This window comes from Beta vulgaris, chromosome 9 (assembly GCF_026745355.1).
Source record: "Beta vulgaris subsp. vulgaris cultivar EL10 chromosome 9, EL10.2, whole genome shotgun sequence".
Taxonomy (NCBI): domain Eukaryota; kingdom Viridiplantae; phylum Streptophyta; class Magnoliopsida; order Caryophyllales; family Amaranthaceae; genus Beta; species Beta vulgaris.
This window is the reverse complement of record NC_079210.1, coordinates 45312622-45337530: the sequence shown is the minus strand read 5'-3', so window position 1 is coordinate 45337530 and position 24909 is coordinate 45312622. Positions and strand designations below refer to the sequence as shown.

Below are 24909 nucleotides of genomic sequence, written 5' to 3'. Positions count from 1 at the left end.
TGACCCCAATCACATAACCTCAATTTAAATAACTCGTTTTATTCCTCTATGTAGCATGATTAAGACTTCAGGTAAAGACTGGATAATTAACAAGGGTAGACTAAAGAATATCCATTCTTGCGGTTGTGTGTGGTAATTGGTATAAACCATAGAAACTTCAACCCCTTATCGTACGTACCATGCATATCTAACCCTTAAGTCAACTACTTACATACCAAAGTCATTAAAATTTAAACCTTTTTGGTGGAAAAAGAATTATGTAGAAAATCATTAGATGGACTTTGGGTCCTCTTATAGAAAGACTTGTCAATCCTGGATAGTGGGGATCAGGCAAACGTTAGGTCGAGCCACATCTTTCAATCTATGGATTTTCTTCACAAGATAATGGACAACAATACAACATGATGCTTTTTTTTTTTTTTTGAAAGAAAGAAAAGGGATTTCATTAATATTTCGCCAAACGGCACTTACAAGTCATTTCTGAAAAACATAAAATTCTAATAGAAATACATATCACCCTAGAAATGTAAACATCGCAGATTTGACTTAATTTTGCCTTAATAAAAATCTTCATCTGAAGCAATGCAATCTGTGAGTTCGCTCTGGTTCGGCATACGATCTGCAGATGCGGAAATTTTGGGATGAACGTACTCCAATAGTCTTCCATAATTTTACAGAAGTTGTGAAACCCTAATTCTTCAGGTTGAATCTCGAATTTCAACCAATGAGAATAATTTCTCATACCTAAAAACAAAAGAACCATACTCACAACTCCCATAGGGGAGAAGGAGATTTCCAAAACAGAAACTAAAAACCCCATAAAAGGGTTTGAAAAAATCTCATAAAGAGATACTAATTTATTGAACAAAACAAGAAAAGAACTAAAAACTGAAAATAAAAGGGAAAAAGGGGCTTACCATGGATGAAAACATCCATGACAGCCCCCTAATTGATGAAGAAGGGGTAAGGGAGGCTAGGGTTTTAGAGAGAGAAAAGGAGAGGGGAGGCTAGGTTTTACGAGAGTACAACATGATGCTTTATTCTAGGTTAATTTGAGGAACTAACTACTCTATAGTTTAAAACTTAAAACTTAACATAACATAATATTGTTTTTGAAAAAAACGAAGTACTTAGGTGAACTTCTAATTTTGTATCTAGGAATTTGTCAAAGTACAAGATTAAAACTTTGAACAATTTTAATTTGAAATTAATAATAATATATAACTATTGTTCAATCGACAAAACAAAGAATGTATATATTGAAATTAAAAAATGCGGCTTTTTAAAATAGTTGTTGATTGAAAACTGTTTTTAATGTTATTGTAACAATATTGAACTTATATATTTGGAAAATAAAAAAAGATCTGAACTTTATATAAAATAAAGACAAAACTTTTATTTTCATTTTGGGTTCAAAATTTTGAAATAGGTTTCTCTGATGCGAAAGTGCGATGGAGGTGTGTATATCATTTTGCGCAAGTACATATGGTTAATAGATGTATTATATTGATCAGAAATATTTATTAAGCCCTCCTCTCTTCTCTTTTTTCTCACTCTAAAACTTCTCCTAGCCCTTATTCATCAGGGCTGTCATGGATGATTTCATTCATCATTTTCCCTTTTATTTTTAGTTTTTAATTCCTTTTCTTGTTTTATTGAATAAATTAGTATCTGTTTATGAGATTTTTTCAAACCCCGTTATGTGATTTTTAGTCTATGTTGTTGAGATCTCCTTCTCCACTACGAGAGTTGTGAGTATGATTTTCTTTTTAATGTTTTTAGGTATGATAAGTTGTTCTCATTGGTTGAAGTTCGAGACTCAACATAAAGTATTGGAATCTCGGATGCGATTAACATGACTTATTTAAGAATGATCTTCCCAAACTATGTGAGAATGATTGATTTCTCATCAATAGCTGATTTATTCAACAAATACGGGGGTTGCGCTATATTGCTCGATCTAGTTCATTGTAGTTTTTTTCGAAAATGAATTTGATATAACCTTATTTAATTATATCTTGGTTTTTAATAATATACTGTAGATGTCGATTGACTTTTAATTAAATACTTCCTCTGTTTCTAAATAAGTGCAACACTTCTTGTTTTCACGTTTGCCAATGCATTATTTTAACCACTAATATCTTTGATTATCAATAAGTAAAATTTATAAAAAGTTGATATTAAAAAAATTCACATTCAGATGAATCTAACAAGATCCCACATGACTATGTTTTTCCTAAAATGTAAATCACCAAAGCTAATTAAAGTTTAAACTGTGAATAGTAAACACTATGCAAATGTTGTACCTATTTAGAAACGGAGGAAGTATATCTTTTGAAAAACGATATGGTTGATAGATTGTGCGAAACTGCAAATGGAGGGTTGGGTCCCTTGTTGACCAAATCAAAAGCAAAGTCATTTCATCTCTCATAGAAGAAGATTGCCAGCAAAGTTGCGCCCACACGGGTGAGGTAATCAGATGGTGAGAGTGGAGTTGCTATTTTTGAACTATATTCTATCTAATTAGTATATCAAGAACGGATAAATCAAACTAGATTGAATATTTTATTAGGTATTAATATATATATAATTTTAAGGCTAATAAATTTAATTCTTGTTTAAGAATATATGAGAAAAACATGCATATAATTTTTTGATTTTGTGAGGAGAATCGCAAAAAATTTGCTATTTTTCTTACCTAGAAAGAGAAAGAGAAACACGCATCTATGGCGTCTATGATTCTCATATAAGACTGTCTTTTAACCATGGTAAGATGAAGGTAACTTTTTGACCTAAAGGTGACCCCTTTAGTTTAAGAATAAATTCCTTTTTTTGCTGCATAGAATTAATCCGTTCAATTTAATTGTAGTAACTTGTGAGGTGAACTTATATAAAGTTTACTCTTATAAGAAGCTAAACTCTACCCCTGATGTATAGTAGAAGAGTATATTCATCATAAATCGATTTTACCATGTGGATGGTATATCCAAAACAATATTTTGCTCATTTGAAACTCTCTCTTTTGAGTATATATTTTGCTCAGTTAGAGCAAAATAGTGATGAGCAAAAAAATAATTTTGGACGTGTCATGCTCACGTTACACCCCGATGTATGATAAAAGTTATAGATAAGACAAGAGTAACTATTAAGCCTGTATGGCTGTATATAACCTTCTTACTCTAAAAATTGATCTCTACAACATAATAAGAAGAATAGAAAATGGTTCACATTATTATAAAACGAAGTTACATGAAACTTAGGTCCTACTCTTTTGGAATGAGAGAAACTGAATTGAATTGATCTCTACAACATAATAAGAAAAATAGAAAATGGTTCACATTGTTATAAAACGGAGTTACATGAAACGTAGGTCCCATTCTTTTGGAACGAGAGAAAGTAAATTAAAATTAACTGAATAGATTGAGAAAAAGTAAATTACTCCCTCCGTCCCAAAATATAGTTCCCATTTCCATTTTGGGTGTCCCAAAATATAGTTTCCATTTCTATATTTAGTTCCACATTTTCCCATAATTTGTCTAGAAAAACCGTGTCCCATCATTTATTTGCTTATTGAATTTTGTTTTTTCCTTTGTTTATTCAACCAAAATGTTACAATTAATGCTCTTTCACCAATTACTCTCTATTTTCTCTCCTAAAATCATCTTTTCCCATACAACATTTATTTGAATAAACAAAATATATTTATTATTCCTCTTAGATTCTACTTGCATAAATTACCGTGAAAAAAGGAAAATAAAAACTATATTTTGGGACGGAGGGAGTACATAGAAAAACTAAATTGAAATGAACTGAAATGAACTGAAAACGCTATGCAAAATGGATTACTTTTTTGGGTAGAACAAAAACTACAAAGCTTTGTACTCCTAAAAGAAAACAGAAGTGAAACAGCTGTAGACTGTAGTAGTCCCCAATACCCCAACTAATCAAACAAAACAATAGTACTGCATTTTTCCTTAGAATTATGCATCAAAACAATTAATACTACAAAAAGATCAATCACCCAATTAAGCTTATATAAAAAGAGAAAAAAAAGACAAAGTCAAAGTTATTGAACAAATGCCCACATCTTACAGACTTTTCATTATATTTTCTCTTTCCTGAGGTAGCCAGCGAATTTTTCTCTCTCCTCACGAAACCTGAAAGCCCTTTACACTGTCAGCTGCAAAACCCTTCACCAGCTTTTTCTCTTGATGAAGGAAACTTTTTTTGATCACTAAGAAAGTTGTAATCTTTCCTATAATTTTGTTGGGTCACTTGGAAATTTTTGATTTGGTAAGTTAATTTCTCAATATACCCATGTGTTAGTTTTAATTTGAAGTAATTTTTTTTTTTGAAGTTTCTAATTTTATTGGTGTTTTTAAGATGTGGGTGTCTTTAGTTTTTATAAATTTGAAGTTTCTAATTTTATTGTTGGGTCACTTGGAAATTATTGATTTGGTAAGATAATTTCTCAATTACCCATATGTTAGTTTTAATTTGAAGTAATGTTTTAATTTTTGAAGTTTCTAATTTTATTGGTGCTTTTAAGATGTGAGTGTCTTTAATTATTATAAATTTGAAGTTTCTAATTTTATTGTTGGGTCACTTGGAAAATTATTGATTTGGTAAGTTAATTTCTCAATTACCCATGTTTAGTTTTAATTCGAAGTAGTGTTTTTTTATTAAAAAAATTTAATTTTATTGGTGCTTTTAAGATGTGGGTGTCTTTAATATTTTAAATTTCTTGGGCCTATTTTACCTACTGCTTTATTTGTAATAAGAAATTTTTGTTATTGTTTTGTTGATACAGTTTTTGGAGGATTGTTGTTGGTGGAGTTGTTAGGGAAATAGATGTTGATTAATAGAGATAGAAGTTGAAGCTGTAGCTAGAATTTTATGGATAATTTATGCTGCTTCAGTTCAGTCTCTCAGGTAAGGGTTTACCAGTTGTAGTCTTTGCTCTTATTGACTCTTTGCGCAGTATTGCTTGATGATTTTTTTAATTATTTTGCTGTAATTTTTACTTGCAAATTCAATTGAAGATTGTTATTGTTTATGTGTTGTAACTTGTAAGTTGTAAGTGATCAAAGATGGATTTTGTAGTGCATAATACTGTATTAGACTATGCTTTAATGCTGGATTAGGCTTTGATTTATGATGGATGCTTAGTTTGATAAACTTGGTAATTTTTTTGTTTCATGAAATCACAAATTAGGTTTTTTTTTTTTGGTTTTTTGGGTTGGTGGTTGCTTTTTTTGGGGTGGGTGTAGAGGGTACAAGAAAGAGAACACTACTTTTATGGTGTGAGAGAGTATACGGATGATGTGGTTTCAGCATTGGGTACCCACTTAATATGGCATAAAATGTGCAAGAAGATGACTAAGAGATCCTTCTTGAAGGCAATTGATGTTGATTTGATTATCAAATCTCAGGGTTGTCGGTTACTGATGTTTTCTTGGGTGTCTCATGACTCATGAGTGTTCTGGTGACGAAAGAAGGAAGATCTCTCTGATCATTCAAAAAGAAGAGGTATGTTCTTAATGGAACTTGAACATGGTGTTCTGATACATGAAGATTCACGAGCTCTTGGCTATGGACGATGTTCAATTGATAATACTTTCAATTGCAAGTTGTGAGATCATAAGAGACATGGCAGATGTAGCTTTGAAATACTTTGATATTCTTAAGCAGTTGAAGTGGCCAGGAAATTTGGTTCCAGATCTGAAGATTCAATGAACATACTTGATTTGTTTTTGAAATACCGCGTTGCTTGATTAATCTATTTTTAAATTATGGAGTAACCATAATTTTTGGGGAAACCAGTTGAAGATTCAATTGGCTTATTACCATCTGGGCATTTAAGAAATGGCTTCCTGAAACAAGGGAAACCATCGTATACATAAAAAGTTCCCAAGTGTTTGTTTTTTTCACATGAAGGAAGGCATCCTTACATTTTTACAAGACTTGGTCCAATTTGATATAGGTGGAGTAAATTCCAATGAGTTATTAGTCTAAGGGGAAGCAGTTTTAGCTGCTAGGACTGAAAAATCTAGCAAGGTGGGATAAGGTTAGTTGCAAACACCACATCGTGACGAGAAGAGAGGGGCAGCTTGTGTAAAGCAGGGAGCTGTTGGTTTAGGTGTCTGGCGATGTGGCAAGGGCCACATTGAAGTGTGTGTGAGAGAGAGGAGGGGAGGTAGAGGCAGGTAGAAAAGATTTATTGTTTGGATAAATTGTTTTATTAAAGCTCTCAACAAATTGACATTCACTAGTAATTTAGCAGGCTTAGACGGCCGAACCATTGCCGAATTGATTTAATCACTGGGTTTGTTCACTCAATATTGCTGTATATCACGGGGCTGATGCAGATAGAAGATGATTGTCTACAGGAATGTTTTCTTAGAACAAGTCTTATTTACAAGTCTTTTGGAGCTTTCATGAGGATGAACATGTAGATAATATTTCCCCATACTCGAAGTTCGTCTTATGTTGACCTCTAAGCTCAAAAGCCTACAAACTTTGACCCCCCTCATTTTACTATTTAACATTAGTAAATGATAATTCTTTGGACTTATTCTTTTCTGCTACCTTATATTAGTAAATGATAATCTTGTGGAATTATAATAATTCTAGCAAGAAGTCAAATTTAAAATCAGTATATGTTTTAATAAATTAATGGTCAGAGTTGGCCAAGTTTGACTGAAAAGTCAAAGAGTAGAAAGAATGTTGCTGACTCAATACCTGATGCTTTCAGTATTGGATCTATCCACTACTCAACTTAGACTTATTCTTCTCCTAGTGCTGTTTCTCTTGTAAATTCATCATTATACATCACATTTTGTTCAATACTTCCACTTCTAGCTGCATTACTTTGAAGCCTTATCCGTTATCGCACCTTCATATGCGCTTATATAGGGGGTACCTTTTAGATGGTTTTATTGGTTAAACCTGTGCGAGATATTTTATTTCACTGATCTTTGGGTTATAACCACAAACTACTTGTCCAAACTTTATAGTAATTCGTGCTTTCTATTGAAGGTAAATAGATGTATTATGGTGCTTATAATCGAGTGAAAAAGTAGATCCATTAAACAAAGAAAGCTTTTAGGCCCAGTAAGTGAACTAGTGAAGAGTACGATTGCAACCCTTTTTTCTTGTTTGCATCTTGCTCTAAATTCCACCTCTCAATAAAGTGTTCGAGTGTCACAGTCTACAACAGAAAACTTCCCATTAGTAAGACTTGTAGCCAAATTGTTTGGACCAATTATCAAATCTGAAGCCTGAATCGTAGAAATAAGATTAGCTTTGTGCTGGATGCATAATTCATATCAGAACCTCGAATATGTCTCCAGTTGCAAAGCTTCATAAACCATCTATAGGTTCTTGTTTTTGGTCATGAAGCATATTTGTTGTTGTTGTGTTATCAGCAAAAGATAAATTATATCTGTTCTTAGGGTTTCTTTGGTTTGACGGAAAACATTCTCCATGGAAAATTGTTTCCCATGAACAATGTTTTCCATTGGAAAACTCAAATGAATACTATTAAACTAAGAAGGGAAAATGGAGATTTTGGGAATGAGAGAGTGGAGGAAAATGGTTTTCCTTTTAATTTGGGAGGAAACTATATACAAAAGGATGGAAAACTCTTTTCCACCTTAGTTTTCCTTTTAAATCCCTTATCCAACCAAACAACAAAAAATGGGGATATTTGTTTTCCTCCAAAACAAACAGTCTTAATGTACATTCAGTGATTTGGAATTTCTTGGGAATGGATAGTGTATCAATATTTTATTTGTTTTAAAAGTTTTTGCTTTATAATGTAAGATTGTAGGAGGACGTTCTTCTGGTGCCTCCGGCAAGGGAAGGAGTCATCAAGGTTCTTCAAAGTATGGATTCAGTTTGGTGAAAGGAAAGGCAAATCACCCCATGGAGGATTATCATGTCGCTAAGTTTGTGCAGGTCCGAGGACACGAACTTGGCCTCTTTGCCATTTATGATGGCCATTTGGGTGACAGTGTGCCTGCTTATCTACAGAAGCATTTATTTGCAAATATTTTGAAAGAGGTGGGTTTGTTTAAATGTATCTTCACATCCTTCTTGTTGGAGCCTTTCATTCTACAGATGTGAGATACATCTCAGCCCTATAATGTTTAATGTGTTACCTATTTCCAATAGTACTTTCTACCATCTTGATATAGTTGATCCAATTAAACAGGGGAAAGAAAGAGAGGTTTTTATTTATTTAGTTATGTTACTCTATTGTTTATGTTTCTCATAAATCTAACAAGTTCGCCTTGTCAAAATCAGGAAGGATTTTGGACTGACACAAATAGTTCAATATCAAAAGCCTATGAGAGAACTGATGAAGCCATTCTTAACCACAATCCTGATCTGGGAAGAGGTGGGTCAACTGCTGTTACTGCTATTCTTGTGGATGGGCAAAAATTATGGGTAGCCAACGTAGGAGATTCACGAGCAGTCCTTTCTAGCAAAGGCCGAGCAATACAGATGTCTACTGACCATGAACCAAATACTGAACGGGGCAGCATTGAGGACAGAGGTGGCTTTGTCTCTAATATGCCAGGTACATTGCCTTAGCATTTGCACATTTCGGTCAGTTTTTCTTTGACCTTTCATGAGTAAATTAGATTTATCTATTATGAGATGGCAGGTTGTTTCTTGCTGTTGGAACTTCGATAGTATATGCTTATTCTTTGTACCCCTCTTTCTTTCTCTGTCCCACATTGTTTTTATGGATGATTTCTTGCACTGCGATTTACTATTACGGCTGTTGATCTATTGTGCAGTCAATAGACAGCTGGAATGCTGGCTTCTATATCTTATGGCCTTATTGTCTCAATTGTCCCCATGTTCTACTGCTTGGTTTTTGAACACACATTAATCATTTCTGTTGAATGTAATGGGATGTTCCCCATTGGTCAAGCCTTGTGAACTGAACTATTGTTTATTTTTTAATCCTTTCACTAGGCGACGTTGCCAGGGTTAATGGGCAACTTGCAGTTTCTCGGGCCTTCGGGGACAAGAACCTCAAATCTCACTTGCGGTCTGATCCTGATATAAAAGCTGCTGATATTATCTCGGACACCGATCTTATGATCCTCGCTAGTGATGGTCTATGGAAGGTATATATCCTCTCTATTTCTTGCCAACCCTCAAGTTTATGGTAGTATGGTCTACCCACCAAAGCTGAACTGTTTTTGGTGGATATAAGGTGTAGCATTCCAAACTACCATAGGCTATGTCAAAGTCTCAAACACCAATAACATTTGCATATGAGGGGATATGATCATATGACTTGGCCTCCCTAACCACTTCTTTGATATTTGACTCGATGATCTACACAGCTTCACCCATTTACCACAAACCTGACTTGTATTAAGACTCAGTCTGAAGTCCCCTTTCCATCAACTTTCTGAATGTACTAGAAAACAAACAAAAGTTTGAAGTCATGACTCTGCTAGTTAAATACATACAAACCAATGTGGTGCTCCCCCTGTTTCCACTATTTTTTTTATCAATTCATTCTTTTTAGAATAGCCCTAATATATGCCAAATGTCTACTAATATTTTAGAAGAGTTCTTTGAATGTCGGAGATTTCATCTCTAAAGGTGCGCTCTCTTCACCTAAACATATCTAACTAAACTTATTACATCTTACTAGACCTTATCGGCCCTAATTTCACCTTATGTTTACACTAGATTGGACATAATTAACCTAAAAGTTTTTCTTTTGAGGTGAAGACGATGCACCCTAAATGCTTATCGGGTGGAAAAAGAGAAAAGAGAGAAAAGAAGAAACAAAAGACATCATAAAATTTCAAGTTCGCTTATTATTTTCTTTCCCGAAACATGAGAAATAATGATGGACGGATCTGTAATTGCATGCTCTCAGTGCAGCACATAGCTTGTAAGTTGGTGTTAATACCTTGCTAACAACTCAGGTAATGTCTAATCAAGAAGCAGTTGACATCGCAAGAAAGGTGAAAGATCCAGTGAAGGCTGCCAAGCAATTAGCAACAGAAGCTCTAAATCGAGATAGCAAAGATGACATATCTTGTATTGTAGTCCGTTTCAGAGGATAAAGCTCTTGTGGATGGAAATTTGTACATTCGGGTCGGGGGGGCTTCGTATAAAAAAGCACGGTATCAATCCTACTAATCAACCAACTCCAGGTTGAAAGGTTTTAGGAAATATTTCTTACTTATAAGGTTATTCAAACCACTGTAATTGCTAGCTTTTGCAGTGTAAAAAGAGGGTGGAAAGAATTCTTTGTGTTAAGGTGGTTGTGTGATGTATGTTTGATAGTAGCAAAGATTCCTTTGATATATGTAGATTAATATAGTCAATTTTTATCTATCATTTGTAGTAGCACTCTCAAGTTCATCTGATATTCGTGTAATAATTCTGAACGCTTGAATGCATTGGTTGCTTTTGTTTAGACATTAAACTCTTTTGTTCAGGCTTTTCCCTTTTGGTCAGGGATGCATGTATAGGATTGGTGCATAAGGTTAAATTCGTAATATCACAACATTATACTTGGTGGACGAGTTATAGTTTCACCCATCTCCTATCACACTGTCTGGCATAAACATTTGGTCATCTTGATATTAGTTACACATAAAACATTAAACTTAAGCAATGTGCAAATAAAGTTGCAAAGATTACTAGTGAAGCAAAATACATACAAGTACATAGTGTATTTTGCTTCACTAGTAATCTTTCTTGAGTAATACTAGTACATACCGTCTAATACAAGAATACTTCCTCCGTTTTAAATTAAATGCAATAAATTCACTTTTACACATGGTGAGGCATTATTTTGATCACAAATATCTATAAATACGTACAAGTAAAAATTATAAAAATTACGTTTTATGAAAGTAGTCACGAGATGAATATAATAAGATCTCTCTTTATTATGTTTTTCATTATGTATAAATCACAAATCTTAGTCAAAGTAAAAAGTGTTAATAGTGAAAAAGTGGAATTGTTGCTTTTAATTCGGAACGGGGTAAGAAGTTTTTTACATAGACACGGTATATTTTAAATGATTCGAGCTCAAATTCTGCTAATAAGTATGAAATTGAACCAACCTTACTTGCTTGAGGTGGTGTCTTGGTGGAGAATTCACTTTGTAACTTTGAGGTCATAAGTTCGAACCCAACTATCTACTTGTGCTTGACAGTAGGAATTTCCTCATATTCCCTTTATTCTCAAGTGTTGACCTATGTAATGGCTGACTGACCTGTGATAGTTGGTGGTCCAATATGATTCTTTTTCTTACCAAGAGATTTTCTGTGGGTTAAAAAAAATATGAAATTATGAAAAGAAGACCTAGTGGTTTAACTTAACCTAATTAGTGAATATAGGTATTGTAATTTAGGCATCCTTTATTCTTTAACATAGATTTAGGATCAAAACAAAAAAAATAAAAAAAGGTTAGAAAAGAAAGAAAAAATAGCTCGTTGGCAAAGTCAATCTGAGACATGACACGTGGCTCGCCTATCATGGACGTGGCTTTCCTTAAATATGATCACGTGTAATTAGTTATGATATGTTTTTAACGTTTCTTTCCCCCAGATCTTCTCAACTCTCGAACAAAGACAAAATCTGACATTCATATCTCGTAACATTTTGTTTCTGATTCTCCAAAAACAAAAAAAAATTGTAGCAACAAATTTGAAATTAATTATGGGACGAATGAAGGATTTAATGGTGATAGAAGGAAGTGATACTTATGAAGTAGCAAGTAATTGGTGGAATAAGATTATGGAAACCCAAAAAGATCCTAAAAATGGTGTTTATTATTATATCCTTTGTGCTTCTTACGCTTTGGTAGCCATGGTTGCTTTGGTATGTCCTTTCTCTTTTTTGTTCATGTCACCGTCTTTTTTTACCCTTCTTTTATTCCTAATATATATAAAAAAAAAAAAAGTGATGGTTGGTGATCAAAAGTTCGGGTAGTTAAGATATATATACGCGGTCATACTATGAGAATCCAAAGCCCAGATGGTGTACATGCTTAGTAAAAGTATTGTACAACATGGATAACAAGCCGAATGGATTAATGTATATGGATAACAAGTTAAATGAATATATGTATATCTTTGTTTGTATATGTTCATCGATATTGATTTTATGTTAATAATCTAGTATTTGATGTTCATCATAATCATAATTTATAAGTATGGTTCTTATTATACGGACGCGTGTATCTACTATTATAGACTGATATCATATAAAAATATGGCACTTTATTCTTTAAGGGTCTCATATGGTAGGGGTGGGTTTTTCCTAGGCATATATATTCTTGGGAGTTTTCCCTTACTCACATGAAAGTCCCCTTCATCTTATCCAAGAAATAATTGATGAGTTTTTTTCTCGTTTTAGTTGTCTAATCTAGTTAAGATATGTCATTTTTATATAATAATATGTTATCATTATTTGAGTGAATACATTTTCACTTAAATTTAACACATTAGTTTTTTTTTTTTAATGTACATAAACGGACAATGATAGTCAGCTTTTTTTCAGTGTGTATAGAGCTAAGAGAGTTGTAATCAGGATCATAAGTGCGAAGAGACAAATAGCACAGGGCCTCTGATTCAAGAAGGCCTCAGATTTTGAAATTTTAATTGTATACTTCATTCACATAATCTTAATACTCAAATGATAGTTGATAAGGAAGAAGTATTTGCTTTAGGTGTCATACTCTAAGGTGTCTTCAAATAAAGGTGTCGAATTCGTACTGAAGTGATGGTAAGATATACAGAAAGTTGCAAGTCCATTGCCACTTTGTTGAATAGAAATATAGTCAGATCATAATCACACATGTTAAATGTAATGCATTAGGATTTAGGAGTTAGGACAATGTGATAACTATTTCATAACGGAGGAGGCATTGGACGGAATATAGCGTACATGTGCATGTCATCTAAGTAATAACATAGATGCCCTAGGCGATGTTGGAGAATCTCTTTCTTTTGTGATATAATAACTTACTAGAAAAACCAACTAGAGTTGATGTGAGTAGTTAAGGGCCTCTCCTTGCTTAATAAAGGTCTCGGGTTCGAGTCTTGGGCATGGAAAAAGTCCCGGTTGGGAGCATCCCCTTTGAGGTACCCATGCAAATTCCCACCGGAGATTAGTCCACTCGCCAAAGGCACTGGGAAACTCCTCGTAGAGTCGTAGTAGGACCCAAAAAAAAAACACTAGGATTGTTTTATTGCATGTTTCTTGTTGTGGGCATTGTGGCTACCATTTACTATATACTGTTAGAGAGCAAGATTCATTTGTAGCACCATGTATGGTGAGAGAATTCTGCAGCTACCAAGTGAATAATTTACGCATTAGAGATCGACAAACTTTAATACATTTTGTTGTTTCTGAGTTGGAATACATCAAGCATTGATTCAATCTTTAGTTGGTAATAAACCCACTGGGTAGATTGAGTCTTTCTTCGTGCGTAGTGTGTTATCCAGGTCTGGTGTAGTTCATAAATGAAGCTAATTCCGATTGAAGATTCACAACTTTTTGTATCTTCTCCAATTTCTAAACCAGGTGCAACTTGTTAGAATACAAATGAGAGTACCAGAATATGGATGGACAACACAAAAGGCCTTCCACTTGATGAATTTTGTAGTAAATGGGTGTAAGCACATGATTACCTTCTAGATCTTCCATATATTATACGTTTTGAATTGATATTGTTTGAATTATGTCTTGATTTAACTTTGGACAGTGAGAGCCATTCTTTTCGGATCGTACAAGAAAGTTTTTCGGATTAGGCCCCATGTACGTTTACTATTAAGATCAAGTGTTCAATTTGTTCTCCTATATAAACATCTTATCAATTCATGTGACATTATGATCCATACTTCACAGGTCTTTGAAATAATACTCCTCGATCTTCCGGGACTACTCTTCTTTTCCACTTACACAATGCTCGTGTTGTTTTGGGCCGAGATTTATCACCAGGTTCTTCAGATATTCATCATAAGCTGAATTGATTACTTTATCTACTCTATCAATTTCTATATTTTCTGTAATTTTCGTTTTGGCAGGCTAGAAGCCTTCCAACTGACAGACTTAGACCAGCATATTACATTGTAAATGTGGTTGTATATATCGTTCAGGTAATCACGTTTTATCGAGCACTTCATCTTTCGCTGATATAAACACGCACACATGTGTGTATTTATGTACATGTCAATTTCATGTTCATGGTTCCTTGGGATTGATTGGTTGCACAATCACTTCAGTTAATCATCTGGATTTGTATGAGGCTCAGCAAAGGTCATGCAGCTCTTGAGGCGGCAAAACTCTTTTTTTCTGGTAAGAAACTGACGAAAATTCTATGAGAACTGTGATTCTGTGACTGTCAATCTGTTATACATATGATGGAAGTTGGTATGCCAAACATACTCTCTATTAGCAGATTGATCTAGACTTTCCTTCAGAAAGTTGAAGGGTAATTTGATCCTTCTATACTATGCAAATTGTCCTAGCACAATTTTTTCCACACCACATTTTCTCATTTGGGTTATTGTAAAATGAGCAGAAGTGATCAAATAATGGTCTTTTACAAAAATCTGTACCTATTCTTTTATTGCCTCATTATCGTTATTGATTAGAACAAGCTTTTGGCCAATGATGAGTAACATCTTGTAGTTCGGTGATTGCAGTTATTTCATTAAGTGCAGCTTTCGGATTCTTAATATATGGTGGAAGGTAATGAACTAATGATCGATAATGGACCATCTGTGATGCGATTTCAATTAGTTTTGAGCAGTATGAACACTGATATGCTCTTTCTCTACTCAATTTACAGATTGTTCTTTATGCTTAAGCGCTTTCCAATCGAATCTGTAGGACGCCAAAAGAAGCTCCATGAAGTAATATTCTAAACCTGTTACTTTATGCTGGGAATACTTTTGGAATACCTCTTAAAGGATGTTAACTAAAACTTTTGGGTTTGATGCTACAGGTTGGAGTTATAACCACAATATGCTGTACATGTTTCCTAGTTGGATGCATTGTGGTGAGTGTCCGATGTGCAACTTGCCTAAGGAAAAATGGCTTGAGAGTTTTATTGTAACTTTGTGGTCTGCCCAAATTCATTCTCTTCCCTGCTCTGCCCTTACTAATTTGACAGAGCTTTCGGCCCAAAAATGTGACGCATCAGTTCGATGCATCAGGCCAAACAGAACAACTATTTTGGCCGAGTCTCGGCCATATCCATGATCAGATCTAGTTTTGCCTATTTATCATTATAACCTCATGCCCAAGCTAATCGACAAATCGTTTTGTAATTTTAGGCAGCTATATCTGCCTTTGATGATGATTTTGATGTTGATGTCCTCGACCATCCTCTTGGAAATCTTCTTTATTACATGGTAGGTAGTTGAACTCCCAACTCTTTTAGCATTGATGAGAGCTATATTATTGTACCATCCGAGTTTAGAGCGTGGTTCTAATCTTTGACACTCACCTCACTTGTTCATTTTCAGGTGGTTGAGATCCTTCCTTCAGCTTTAGTGCTCTTTGTACTTCGGAAGCTACCGTCGAGACGTATTTCCGATCAGTATCAAGCCATCCAATGAAGCAGACAAATTTTCTTGTTGGGTGCAATGATCGGGATTATCGAGTCTGGCAGGATATACATGTAGTTATTGAAAGCCAAAGTCTAATTTGCATTTTCTTCTCCTCTATGAAACAGGGTTTATGTAAAGTGCTTCATAGTTTTTTGCTCTGGCTTGGTAATGGACTATTGGCAACACAAGATATTATGTTAAATAAGTTTTCCTTGCTACAGAAAATAAAATTTTCAGGACATGGTGAACGTCAGTTTTTGGATAAGGCTCCAATTTGGACTAGAAGCAGCAAGGTCCGCAACAAAAGCGAAGCGAGCACCGCCCCGGCATCCTGATCAAAGGCCGTTAGAAAAGAAGTGTATCTAAATTATTTCCTATGAAGTATATATTGTATATAGTTAATTACGCTATTATCTTGGGTTGTGGACGTCGAATCAACAGCCTTATATAAAGGGGCTATGGATGTCAACTAACTTTTCTGGTATAGTTATTTGGGATCTAGGAATAACATCCACAACCTCGGATAGTCTTTGCAACACCGTATACACCGAACAATGTATTATACTTGAGGTCTAAAGAGACTAGTTTCAATTCTGAACTCTGACTGTCTATATTCGTGCATACAAATTAAGCTTGCTTCGTGAAGGTGGTGGGAAATTCACCTTGTTACTTTGAGGTTACAAGTTCGAGCTCTAGTACCTACTTGTGCTTGAGAATAGGGATTTCCTTTATATCCCTTACTCGTTATCGTTGATGTGTATTAAGCCAGCTTCCTACAACAGGTGCTGGTTCAATAGGGTCTTTCTTCTTACCGAGAGGCTTCCAGTGGGGGACTAAAAAAGAATATTTGTGCATACTAGGATACTTGGGCAATGCTTGCTATCGTTCACTTATGACATACCAAAGTTTCCTATCTATGGAGTATCGTTGGAAAGGATGTAGAGCAGACTGTTCTAGAAATCCTAAATCATAATGGTGATGTTACGACTTTAAACCATACCCATATAGCACTTATTCCAAAAAAGAAAATTTGTGAGTCCCCTGCTGATTATAGACCCATTAGTCTGTGTAATGTAATTTACAAATTGGTATCCAAGGTCCTGGCGAATAGACTAAAAAAAGTTCTCCCCCTTATTATTCATGAGTCACAGAGTGGTTTTGTACCGGGAAGGTTAATTACTGATAACATACTTGTAGCCTATGAATGCTTTCATTATCTACGCAAGAAGAAAACAGGGAGGGAAGGTTTTTTAGGACTCAAACTAGATATGAGTAAGGCTTACGATAGAGTGGAATGGGGTTTCTTGGAGGAGATGATGATCAAACTGGGTTTTCCTCTGGGTTTTGTGAATCTAACCTGTGCATGTGTTAAATCCACATCTTTTTCTATCCTGGTGAATGGCCAACCCTCGCGGAAATTTTATCCCACGAGGGGACTGAGACAAGGGGATCCTTTATCCCCCTTCCTATTTATCATATGTGCGGAAGGATTATCCTCTCTCTTACGAGATGCAGAAGCAAAAAAAGAAATTCATGGTTTAAAGATTGGGAAGAAAGTGAATGCGATATCGCATTTATTTTTTGCAGATGATAGCCTGCTGTTCACTAGGGCAAATGAGGAAGAGGTCGAAAAAGTTCTTGACATCCTTGCAGTTTATGAAAATGCTTCCGGTCAAAAACTGAATATGGAAAAATCCGAAGTGTCTTTTAGCCGAAATGTGGAACAAGAAAAGAAAGAAATTCTTCAGATGAAGTTAACTTTTAAGGCAGTTGAAGACCATGAAAAGTATTTGGGTCTCCCGACGTTTATAGGGGGGTCAAAGAAGGCGGTTTTTCGATATATTCAGGAACGGATCCAAAAAAAATTAAAGGGATGGAAGGAAGGTTTCCTATCTCAAGCAGGCCGGGAGGTACTCATCAAAGCTATTGCACAGGCGATACCCACATATGCCATGCAGTGCTTTAGGATACCTTTGAGTATTTTACACGAGATTGAAAAATTGTGTCGTGGTTTCTTTTGGGGGCAAAAAAATGAAGAGAGGAAAATGGCGTGGGTGTCTTGGGAAAAAATATGTGCGTCGAAAAAAGAAGGAGGCCTAGGCATGAGGAAACTAGATGTGTTCAACAATGCAATGCTAGCAAAACAAGCCTGGCGTGTGTTACGATACCCGGATTCATTAATGGCAAAGGTCCTGAAAAACAAGTATTTCCCGAAAACGTCTTTCATGGAAGCAAAGGTGAATCCTATGGCGAGTTATACCTGGAAGTCAATTCTGTCAGCTCGAAAATTACTAAGCAGGGGTATCCGGAAGGTGGTTGGTAATGGTGAAAATACGGACTTGTGGGTCGACCCGTGGGTGCCAACTCTCCCTCGTTTTAAAGTTCTACAGAATAATCCAGGGGGGGATGCTCCTCGCACTGTGGCAGAAGTGATGAATGAAGGGCAATGGCACCAAGGTGAACTGAAAAAGTGGCTGTCCAACTGGGAGATAGAGGAGATATTGAAGATTCCCATTCCAATTCATAGAGGTAAAGATACTTGGTCTTGGCAATATTCGAAAAATGGGGAATTCTCTGTTAGAAGTGCATATTTCCTGGAATTGAATGAAAGCAAGAAAGATCAAGCAACATCCTCGGAGGGCTCAAAAAATCTGGTGTGGCGCAAACTATGGGAAGCTAATATCCCCACAAAAATTCGAATTTTTGGCTGGAAGGCAATGCACCATGGACTGCCGATGAGGACCAATCTCTGGAGACGTGGCTGTGTGGAGGATTGTATATGTCCCATGTGCGGGGAAAAAAACGAAACAACTAGCCATGCTTTGCGTAGCTGTCCAGAAGCGCAAGAGGTGTGGGAGAAATCACCACTAAGACTGACTTGCCAAAGTGCATTCGAAGGCACCATGTTGGAGTGGGTGCAGCAAATTTCAAAGAATATTAATGAGGATGTCTGGTGGGATTTGCTCTGGAGCTTGCTATGGGGAATATGGTTAAGACGGAATGCCTGGTTATTTGAACATCGGAAGATTGATACAGTGGAGGTGATTGAGAAAGCCGTCAATTTAGAGCATGAGTACAAGCGGGCGATGGAAGATGAGTCAGTGCTGAAGGGTGTTGCGCAGGGAGGGGAAAAAATCTGGAGGGCTCCGTCATCGGGTAAAGTTAAAATCAACTCTGATGTGGCTGTGTTTGGGGATGGAAAACTTGGTTTTGGTGGAGTGGCCAGAGATGAGCTGGGCGATGTGATGCTGGCTACCTGCGATGTGTACGAGGGAGGTTGCGATACTGACATAGCAGAAGCTTTGGCGGCCCGTCATGCAGTGAAGGTGGCTGTGGAAGCGGGTCTTCGCAATGTCGTGCTTGAAAGTGATTGTCTCAAGCTCATATCACATTTGTCAAAAGGAGTGACGGAAAACAATGGTTTCGGTTTTGTAGTTAAAGATATTTTGTTTTTAGGTAGTTTGTGTGTTTCTTTATCTTTCAATCATGTTCGTAGGGATGGAAATCGGGTAGCACATAAGCTAGCCCAAATGAGCAAGGAGTTTAGGGAAATGAGAGTGTGGATTGAAGATGTCCCAACGGAGGTTTGGGCTTATGTAAACTCTGATTTGATTTCTATGAATGAGTAGTTGTGTGGTGTGATTCCCGTCAAAAAAAAAAAAAAAAAAAAGTTTCCTATCTAGATGGAAAGATATCCGCTAGCTGCATTTCATTGAATAAATATGCACATTCATGGACTGAAGGGGTAAAAGGAACAAGATGATAACAGGTAGAACTCTTCAGCTCTCCAAAGAGGGAAAACAAACCAGTCAGTTTAAAGAAAATAAAATGGATTCATCTTTCTACGATCTAAACTAAACAAAAATGAATTAACAGTATCCTCTTGGGACTAATCTTGATATCATCACCTGCTAATTGATGATCCAGAAATTTGGTTATGAGTTATGTACAAAGATTTCAATGAAGCGTATTCATAATATTTATCGATTCCAATCTCTCTCAAACAGCAGGCGTACGACTTCTCAGCATTTCAGACCTTTTACTTCTTTCCATAGCATTAACGAGCCAATCAACACTTCCCTTGATCCCTCTACTGCAGAAAAAATCCAAACCCAAGTATATATTGTCAAATAAATTATAGAAAAGAAATCCCAGAGTGAGCTCCAAATTAAATCCTAGAAATAAACTCATGAACAAAGCACACAAGAACATATGGAGAAAGAAAACTGTCATAACAAGGAACACTCTAGCAAACACTCCTAAACCTACTTAATAAAGAAAATGGTTGTAACATACATAGGTGCAAAAGAGTGGAGCGAATATGTAGCAAATGAGCTTCCGGTCACCAAAATTCTTTACCGAGGAGGGGGAGGGGGAGGGGTTGGAGCATCAATCATAACTTTAGAGCTCAAGGTGAAAGTGTTGGTATTGAAACTTACCCATCAAACCCTGAAACAGCTTCAAACATATATAGTCTTTCATCCAGTTTTTTCAGGTCCAGATAACGAGCTACTTCTTCAGCTGAAACTGCTGAAGAAAGATCCTGTAGAAACGGAAGGGGTAAAAGTCTGATATTAGCATTCGACAGATCAGGCACAGACATCAGATAGAAGCATGAATCATCATCCACTAAATTCCCCATCAAAACAGCCGTATATTAACACCCAGAATGAGAAATTAAAAAATGAGAATGCCACACAAGAAGCTGCCACATGACTACTATATATGTAACCAAAACAATTCTATTTTTTACCAACAATGTAAATGAAAGTCGTCTGAACTTTTTGGCTATCACAAAGCCAGATAAACAATCAAGGTCAGTTTTTTGGTCTGTATATATGGGTAACATGTTGGGTATTATTTTTCTGGGTTCACGTTGCACATGTCATGTTGTGTATTATAATTTTTCTCGATTCACATTGCAGATGCCTGTGTGTGTGTATGTAATAGATATAGATGTGAATATACATTTAGATATAGATAGAGGGACCTCAGCAAACTACCAAGGGAAAGAGTTGCAAAAATTTCATAAAACCTCATGCCATCGCACTGAAGTCACTTGGATCAAAAACATGCAAAACTTAATGGTCAAAAAGAATACGTGCAACATTTAATGAAGACCAGGCAAGAGGGGTAAATAGTTAAATGCGTGAAACCAACAAAATTTTCATATATTTTCCTCCCCAACATAAAAATTCAGCTCTCCTCACGCAAATACTTTAAGAGAGGAAACAGAGTCCATATGCACCTGCTTGTTAGCTAGTATCAGAAGGGGAGCACCTTGCAAATCCTGGTGCCGGAGAACCTTTTCTGCAAGATAGTTAATTCGTCAATGGGCAATACTTTATTCTGGAATTCCAACCAATCTAGAACTGAACCCAATACAAAAGCAGCGTACCTAGGGCAGATTTTGAATCTTCGAAACGAGATGGAGCATTTGCATCGAGTACATAAATGACAGCATGGGCTTCTTCATAATATTTCTCCCATATTGAACGCAGGCCAGGCTGCCATAACAAACGAGTGTTCGATTAACAGCACGACCTAAACTGAGGCTCATAGGCTCCTAAAGCCTTCTATTGAGAATATTTGATGACTCATAAAGAAGTGCCTTCAGAGAAACCTCATTTCAATGTTCATGCGGAACCAAAAAAACTTGAGAAGAAAAAATGCTCATTAAATACATAATTCAGACATGAATATACAAGAGGATCTTATAGCGATATATGGTGCTACAGCCTACATGACTACTTGTACAAAACAATACCTCATAGAAACTCTCGACATGATAGTGAACAGATAATTAAACAACGACACTTTAAATGAATCATCTTGTGCAGTTTTTAACAAGAGCTGATCAACACACCTGGCCACCCAAGTCCCAGAACACAAGTTTGGTGTTGCCAACTTCAATACGGCCAATATTGAGCCCCACTGTTGGAACAATTCGGTCAGGTGGAAGACCTTCCAAGTTTAAGTATAGTTCTTTCAACTTTTCCAGTAAACTCTGCAAGATATTGTTGTCAATGTTATGAACTTTTGAGAAGATATTTTATTCAATTTTCTTACATCTGTTGAATCAATAAAGATTAGTTGGAAACATGACAAAGTAATAATAAATGAAACAAAATAATAGAAAAATCAATAGCTGATAAAGTAACACAATGAGCAGCCTCAAAAACTTATTGAGAATCATGTGGAAGCTCAATCACTTATCCTATACCTTCAACCATAATCTTGTGGTTCAATCCCATGATATGCGTTTTACAGTTGGCAGGGTATTTGTGTTAGGGCCTTTGCTATTCTGTATTGCCCTCCCATCAACACCACTCTAACTCGTGTACAACTTGGGATGGATTAAGAGGCCCAGTTTTCTGCTCTTTAGGAGGAGAAATAATTGTATAAAGGCAGAAAGGATCGGGTCTCAAATTCAAGGGAAGATATAGTTTGATAACAGAGGCAAGTTTCGAGCCCTGAATCTGTAGTAAACCAGCAGCTCAACAAGATACTCAGCACTAAGAGATGATCAAAACTACATGAAGCATACTTCCACAAAAGAAGCACGCAAGCAATACTATTCAGAATTTGAGATCATCAATCAAACACAATCTCATAAGCATTTTATTGTGGTCATTCAAATCCATACATCAAAAAAAGAAGCCTACAAATTCTAGTCTTATGGGAAAATAACTACCGTTTTTCCAGCCTTGTCAATACCGAGAATAAGAACATGGAATTCGGTCTTGCTAAACATGTAGTTCCAGAACCCATACATAAGAGAAAACATCCCTGCTGTCCTTTTCGATAGTTAGCTTGCAACTTCTCTTACACTAGTAAGAGCTTGAGAAAGCGTTAATGTCCACCATGGGCCTAAGAACAACCAACAAACAAAATGAAATTGGGAAAGAAACTACATCAGGATAAGAGGAAACAATACATCAGCAAGACAAACCACACAAGAAGGATTACAGTATACCATCATTTTATTAATCTTGTTATTTTTCCGAAAGGGCGTATAACTTACTACCTTCCGAAAAGGATGACAATTCATATAGACCATCACAAAATCCCTATTCAACAACCATAAATATACACATAAAGGGACAACAAACTACAGAGTCACTCAGCTGAAAACAAGAGTCATTTACTCATTTATATTGGAACCCTCAAAATCCAAGCTTCGCAATAGCTCCCCAATAAACCGATATCCATAAAAACCCATCAAATAACAAAATAAATCGAAAAATGAAGCACCTGAGTAATCAAACATACTTTCTCTCATATTTCTATCTAGTAAACGTCCAAATACTTCATTAATCACCTCATTACATCGTTTCGGCAGACGCATATCAATTTTTCCAATCAGATAAGAATCTTACAAGATGATGAAAAGTTGAAATTTCCATAAATAATCAGCTAAAACATATCTAGTTTCAAATCGCAAAAAAAAGGTAAGAGAGACCGATTATATGTGCAAGTCAAAATATATAATTAATTTCGATTTTTGATCCTCAGATTCAAGTTGAACAAGGTATAATTGCGCGCAATATTCGATAAGAGCAACCTAATTCGAAGATTATCAAGCTTAATTCGCATCATAAATCTATAATCCATATATTCAAATGAATTCACATATTATACACACAAATTGATAAATATAGAAGATCTGATAGTAGGAGAGAGAAAATTACTTGAGATTGATGGCTACTACTGGAAAATCGCCGCTCTGTGTGCACAGAAAATATACTGATGCTGCTGAAATGGTTGGAGACAATGACAATGTTAAGAAAGGGAAAATTCTACAATTAGAAAAACGTACTCATTATTCAATGTGATTCATCGATTGATATTTGGTGGTGGCAATTTTGTAATTGTATAACATACTTTCTATACTAATTTGGAAAATCAAAAATAATACAAAGGCTTAAGGGGTTAATTGTGTATAAATTTATAGTACATAATGTCCTAATGTTATTATTCTTATCACTATGATAATTACGCACAAATTTTATTATGAGGTTTTTCAGAATGATCCTAGATGGTTGATGGTATGTTAGAGTCTAAAATTAACTACAATAATGGTTGAATTTGAAGGTTGTAGATTCGGTTTCGAACATTTTTTTATTGTTGGGTAACAGACCTCGTGGCATGCATCATAGGGTCATGGAAGATTATTTGAAATCAGATTCTAAGTCTTAGAGTGGGAGTACGGTGGCGTTTGTAGCTATGTTTTGAGGTTGTACGAGTTATATGCAACACAACTTGTGGAAGGTTTATCAAGGAAATGTAAAGGTACTGATTCACCTAAGAGTTATCTCACGGCATCATGAGACCCTCGAGAAGTAACCGAACACAATTATGGTCAACCGCAAAAAAGTTTGAAATAAACTCTAAGTAATTATATTTTCGAATATTCTTGGAGTCTGAAAAAGAAACCTCATGAGATGCATCCTAGAGCCATGGAGGTTGTTTGAATAAGGGATAATTGAGGTTCTTTACTCTTTAGTGCTATTTGGAGGTTGAATTTGAAATATATGATATAGGTTGTACAAACTATATCAAGGCAATGTAGAGGTACCTAACAACCTAGGAGTCATTCTCGTGTATATAATACTCTTGAGAAAGTCTAATACAAAAAAAAAAAAAAAAGACAAACGACTTTAGAAATTCGGAAATTAGTTCCAAAATAATTTGAAAGTCATTTATAGTTTCAATCAACCTGAGAGATGGATAGTTGACCTTGTCGCATACATAATAGACTCACAAAAGATCATTTGAAATTATATACTTCCTCCGTTTCAAAATAGATGGGACATTGTGATTAAAACGGACTCCTAGGCAAAAATTCATAAGTATGTTTAAGGGAGGTAGATTAAATGAAGTGGTCCCATGTGAAAAGGAGGGAGAAAATATATTACTTGGGGACCACAAGCTGTTTGCCGCCACCTCTTTTGGAACAAAGGGGGACCACTTTTTTTTTCCCTCCATTTTTTTGGAAGTACAGTAACCTTTTACACAATACACTACAACCAAAACAGAAAATTTAAAGTTCCCTCTAAAATTTCAAACCACTTAAAATTTAACTTAAGTTTAGTAGCAGATTTTTGTTTTCCCTATTTAAGGGTTACAAACATTCCCCAAAAAATTAAGTGTTCCTACCAACCAAAATGTAATTAAGGAGAACATTCTCTCCTACACATTCACTGCACACACGCAGCACTAGATTAAGCAACAGAATTCTAAGGCAAAAAAAGTCAGTTTTTAATCTCTTCATCATTTGCTGCATCTGGACAAA

The 24909-nt window shown here is 35.6% G+C and overlaps 3 protein-coding genes across 5 annotated transcripts; 2 read left to right on the top strand and 1 right to left on the bottom strand.

The window, feature by feature from the left end:
* The first annotated feature begins 4057 nt into the window (after positions 1-4057).
* Positions 4058-10468, top strand: LOC104904024 (probable protein phosphatase 2C 9). Of its 3 annotated transcripts, none has more exons than XM_048636052.2 (6): positions 4058-4293; positions 4811-4932; positions 7825-8064; positions 8308-8584; positions 8989-9143; positions 9757-9955. In XM_048636052.2, exons 2-6 carry the CDS (start codon positions 4897-4899, stop codon positions 9832-9834), a joined length of 786 nt encoding a protein of 261 aa, XP_048492009.1. In that variant the 5' UTR covers positions 4058-4293; positions 4811-4896; the 3' UTR covers positions 9835-9955. The 3 variants fall into 3 exon arrangements, with proteins under 3 accessions (XP_048492009.1, XP_048492010.1, XP_010690496.2); XM_048636053.2 differs by having other exon boundaries at positions 9763-9954; XM_010692194.4 differs by lacking the exon at positions 9757-9955 and adding an exon at positions 9963-10468 and having other exon boundaries at positions 4061-4293.
* An 826-nt stretch (positions 10469-11294) lies between these two features.
* On the top strand, positions 11295-16212 carry LOC104904023 (tobamovirus multiplication protein 1). Its single transcript, XM_010692193.3, has 11 exons — positions 11295-11874; positions 13582-13672; positions 13763-13815; positions 13906-13998; positions 14085-14156; positions 14283-14355; positions 14706-14751; positions 14852-14915; positions 15008-15061; positions 15339-15416; positions 15531-16212. Exons 1-11 carry the CDS (start codon positions 11713-11715, stop codon positions 15621-15623), a joined length of 879 nt encoding a protein of 292 aa, XP_010690495.2. The 5' UTR covers positions 11295-11712; the 3' UTR covers positions 15624-16212.
* A 3140-nt stretch (positions 16213-19352) lies between these two features.
* LOC104904021 (uncharacterized) lies at positions 19353-23463 on the bottom strand. The gene is made up of 7 exons (XM_010692192.4): positions 23306-23463; positions 22309-22484; positions 21481-21621; positions 21013-21121; positions 20863-20924; positions 20054-20157; positions 19353-19707 (listed from the first exon to the last, which is right to left on the bottom strand). Exons 2-7 carry the CDS (start codon positions 22399-22401, stop codon positions 19614-19616), a joined length of 603 nt encoding a protein of 200 aa, XP_010690494.1. The 5' UTR covers positions 22402-22484; positions 23306-23463; the 3' UTR covers positions 19353-19613.
* Between the last annotated feature and the right edge of the window lie 1446 nt (positions 23464-24909).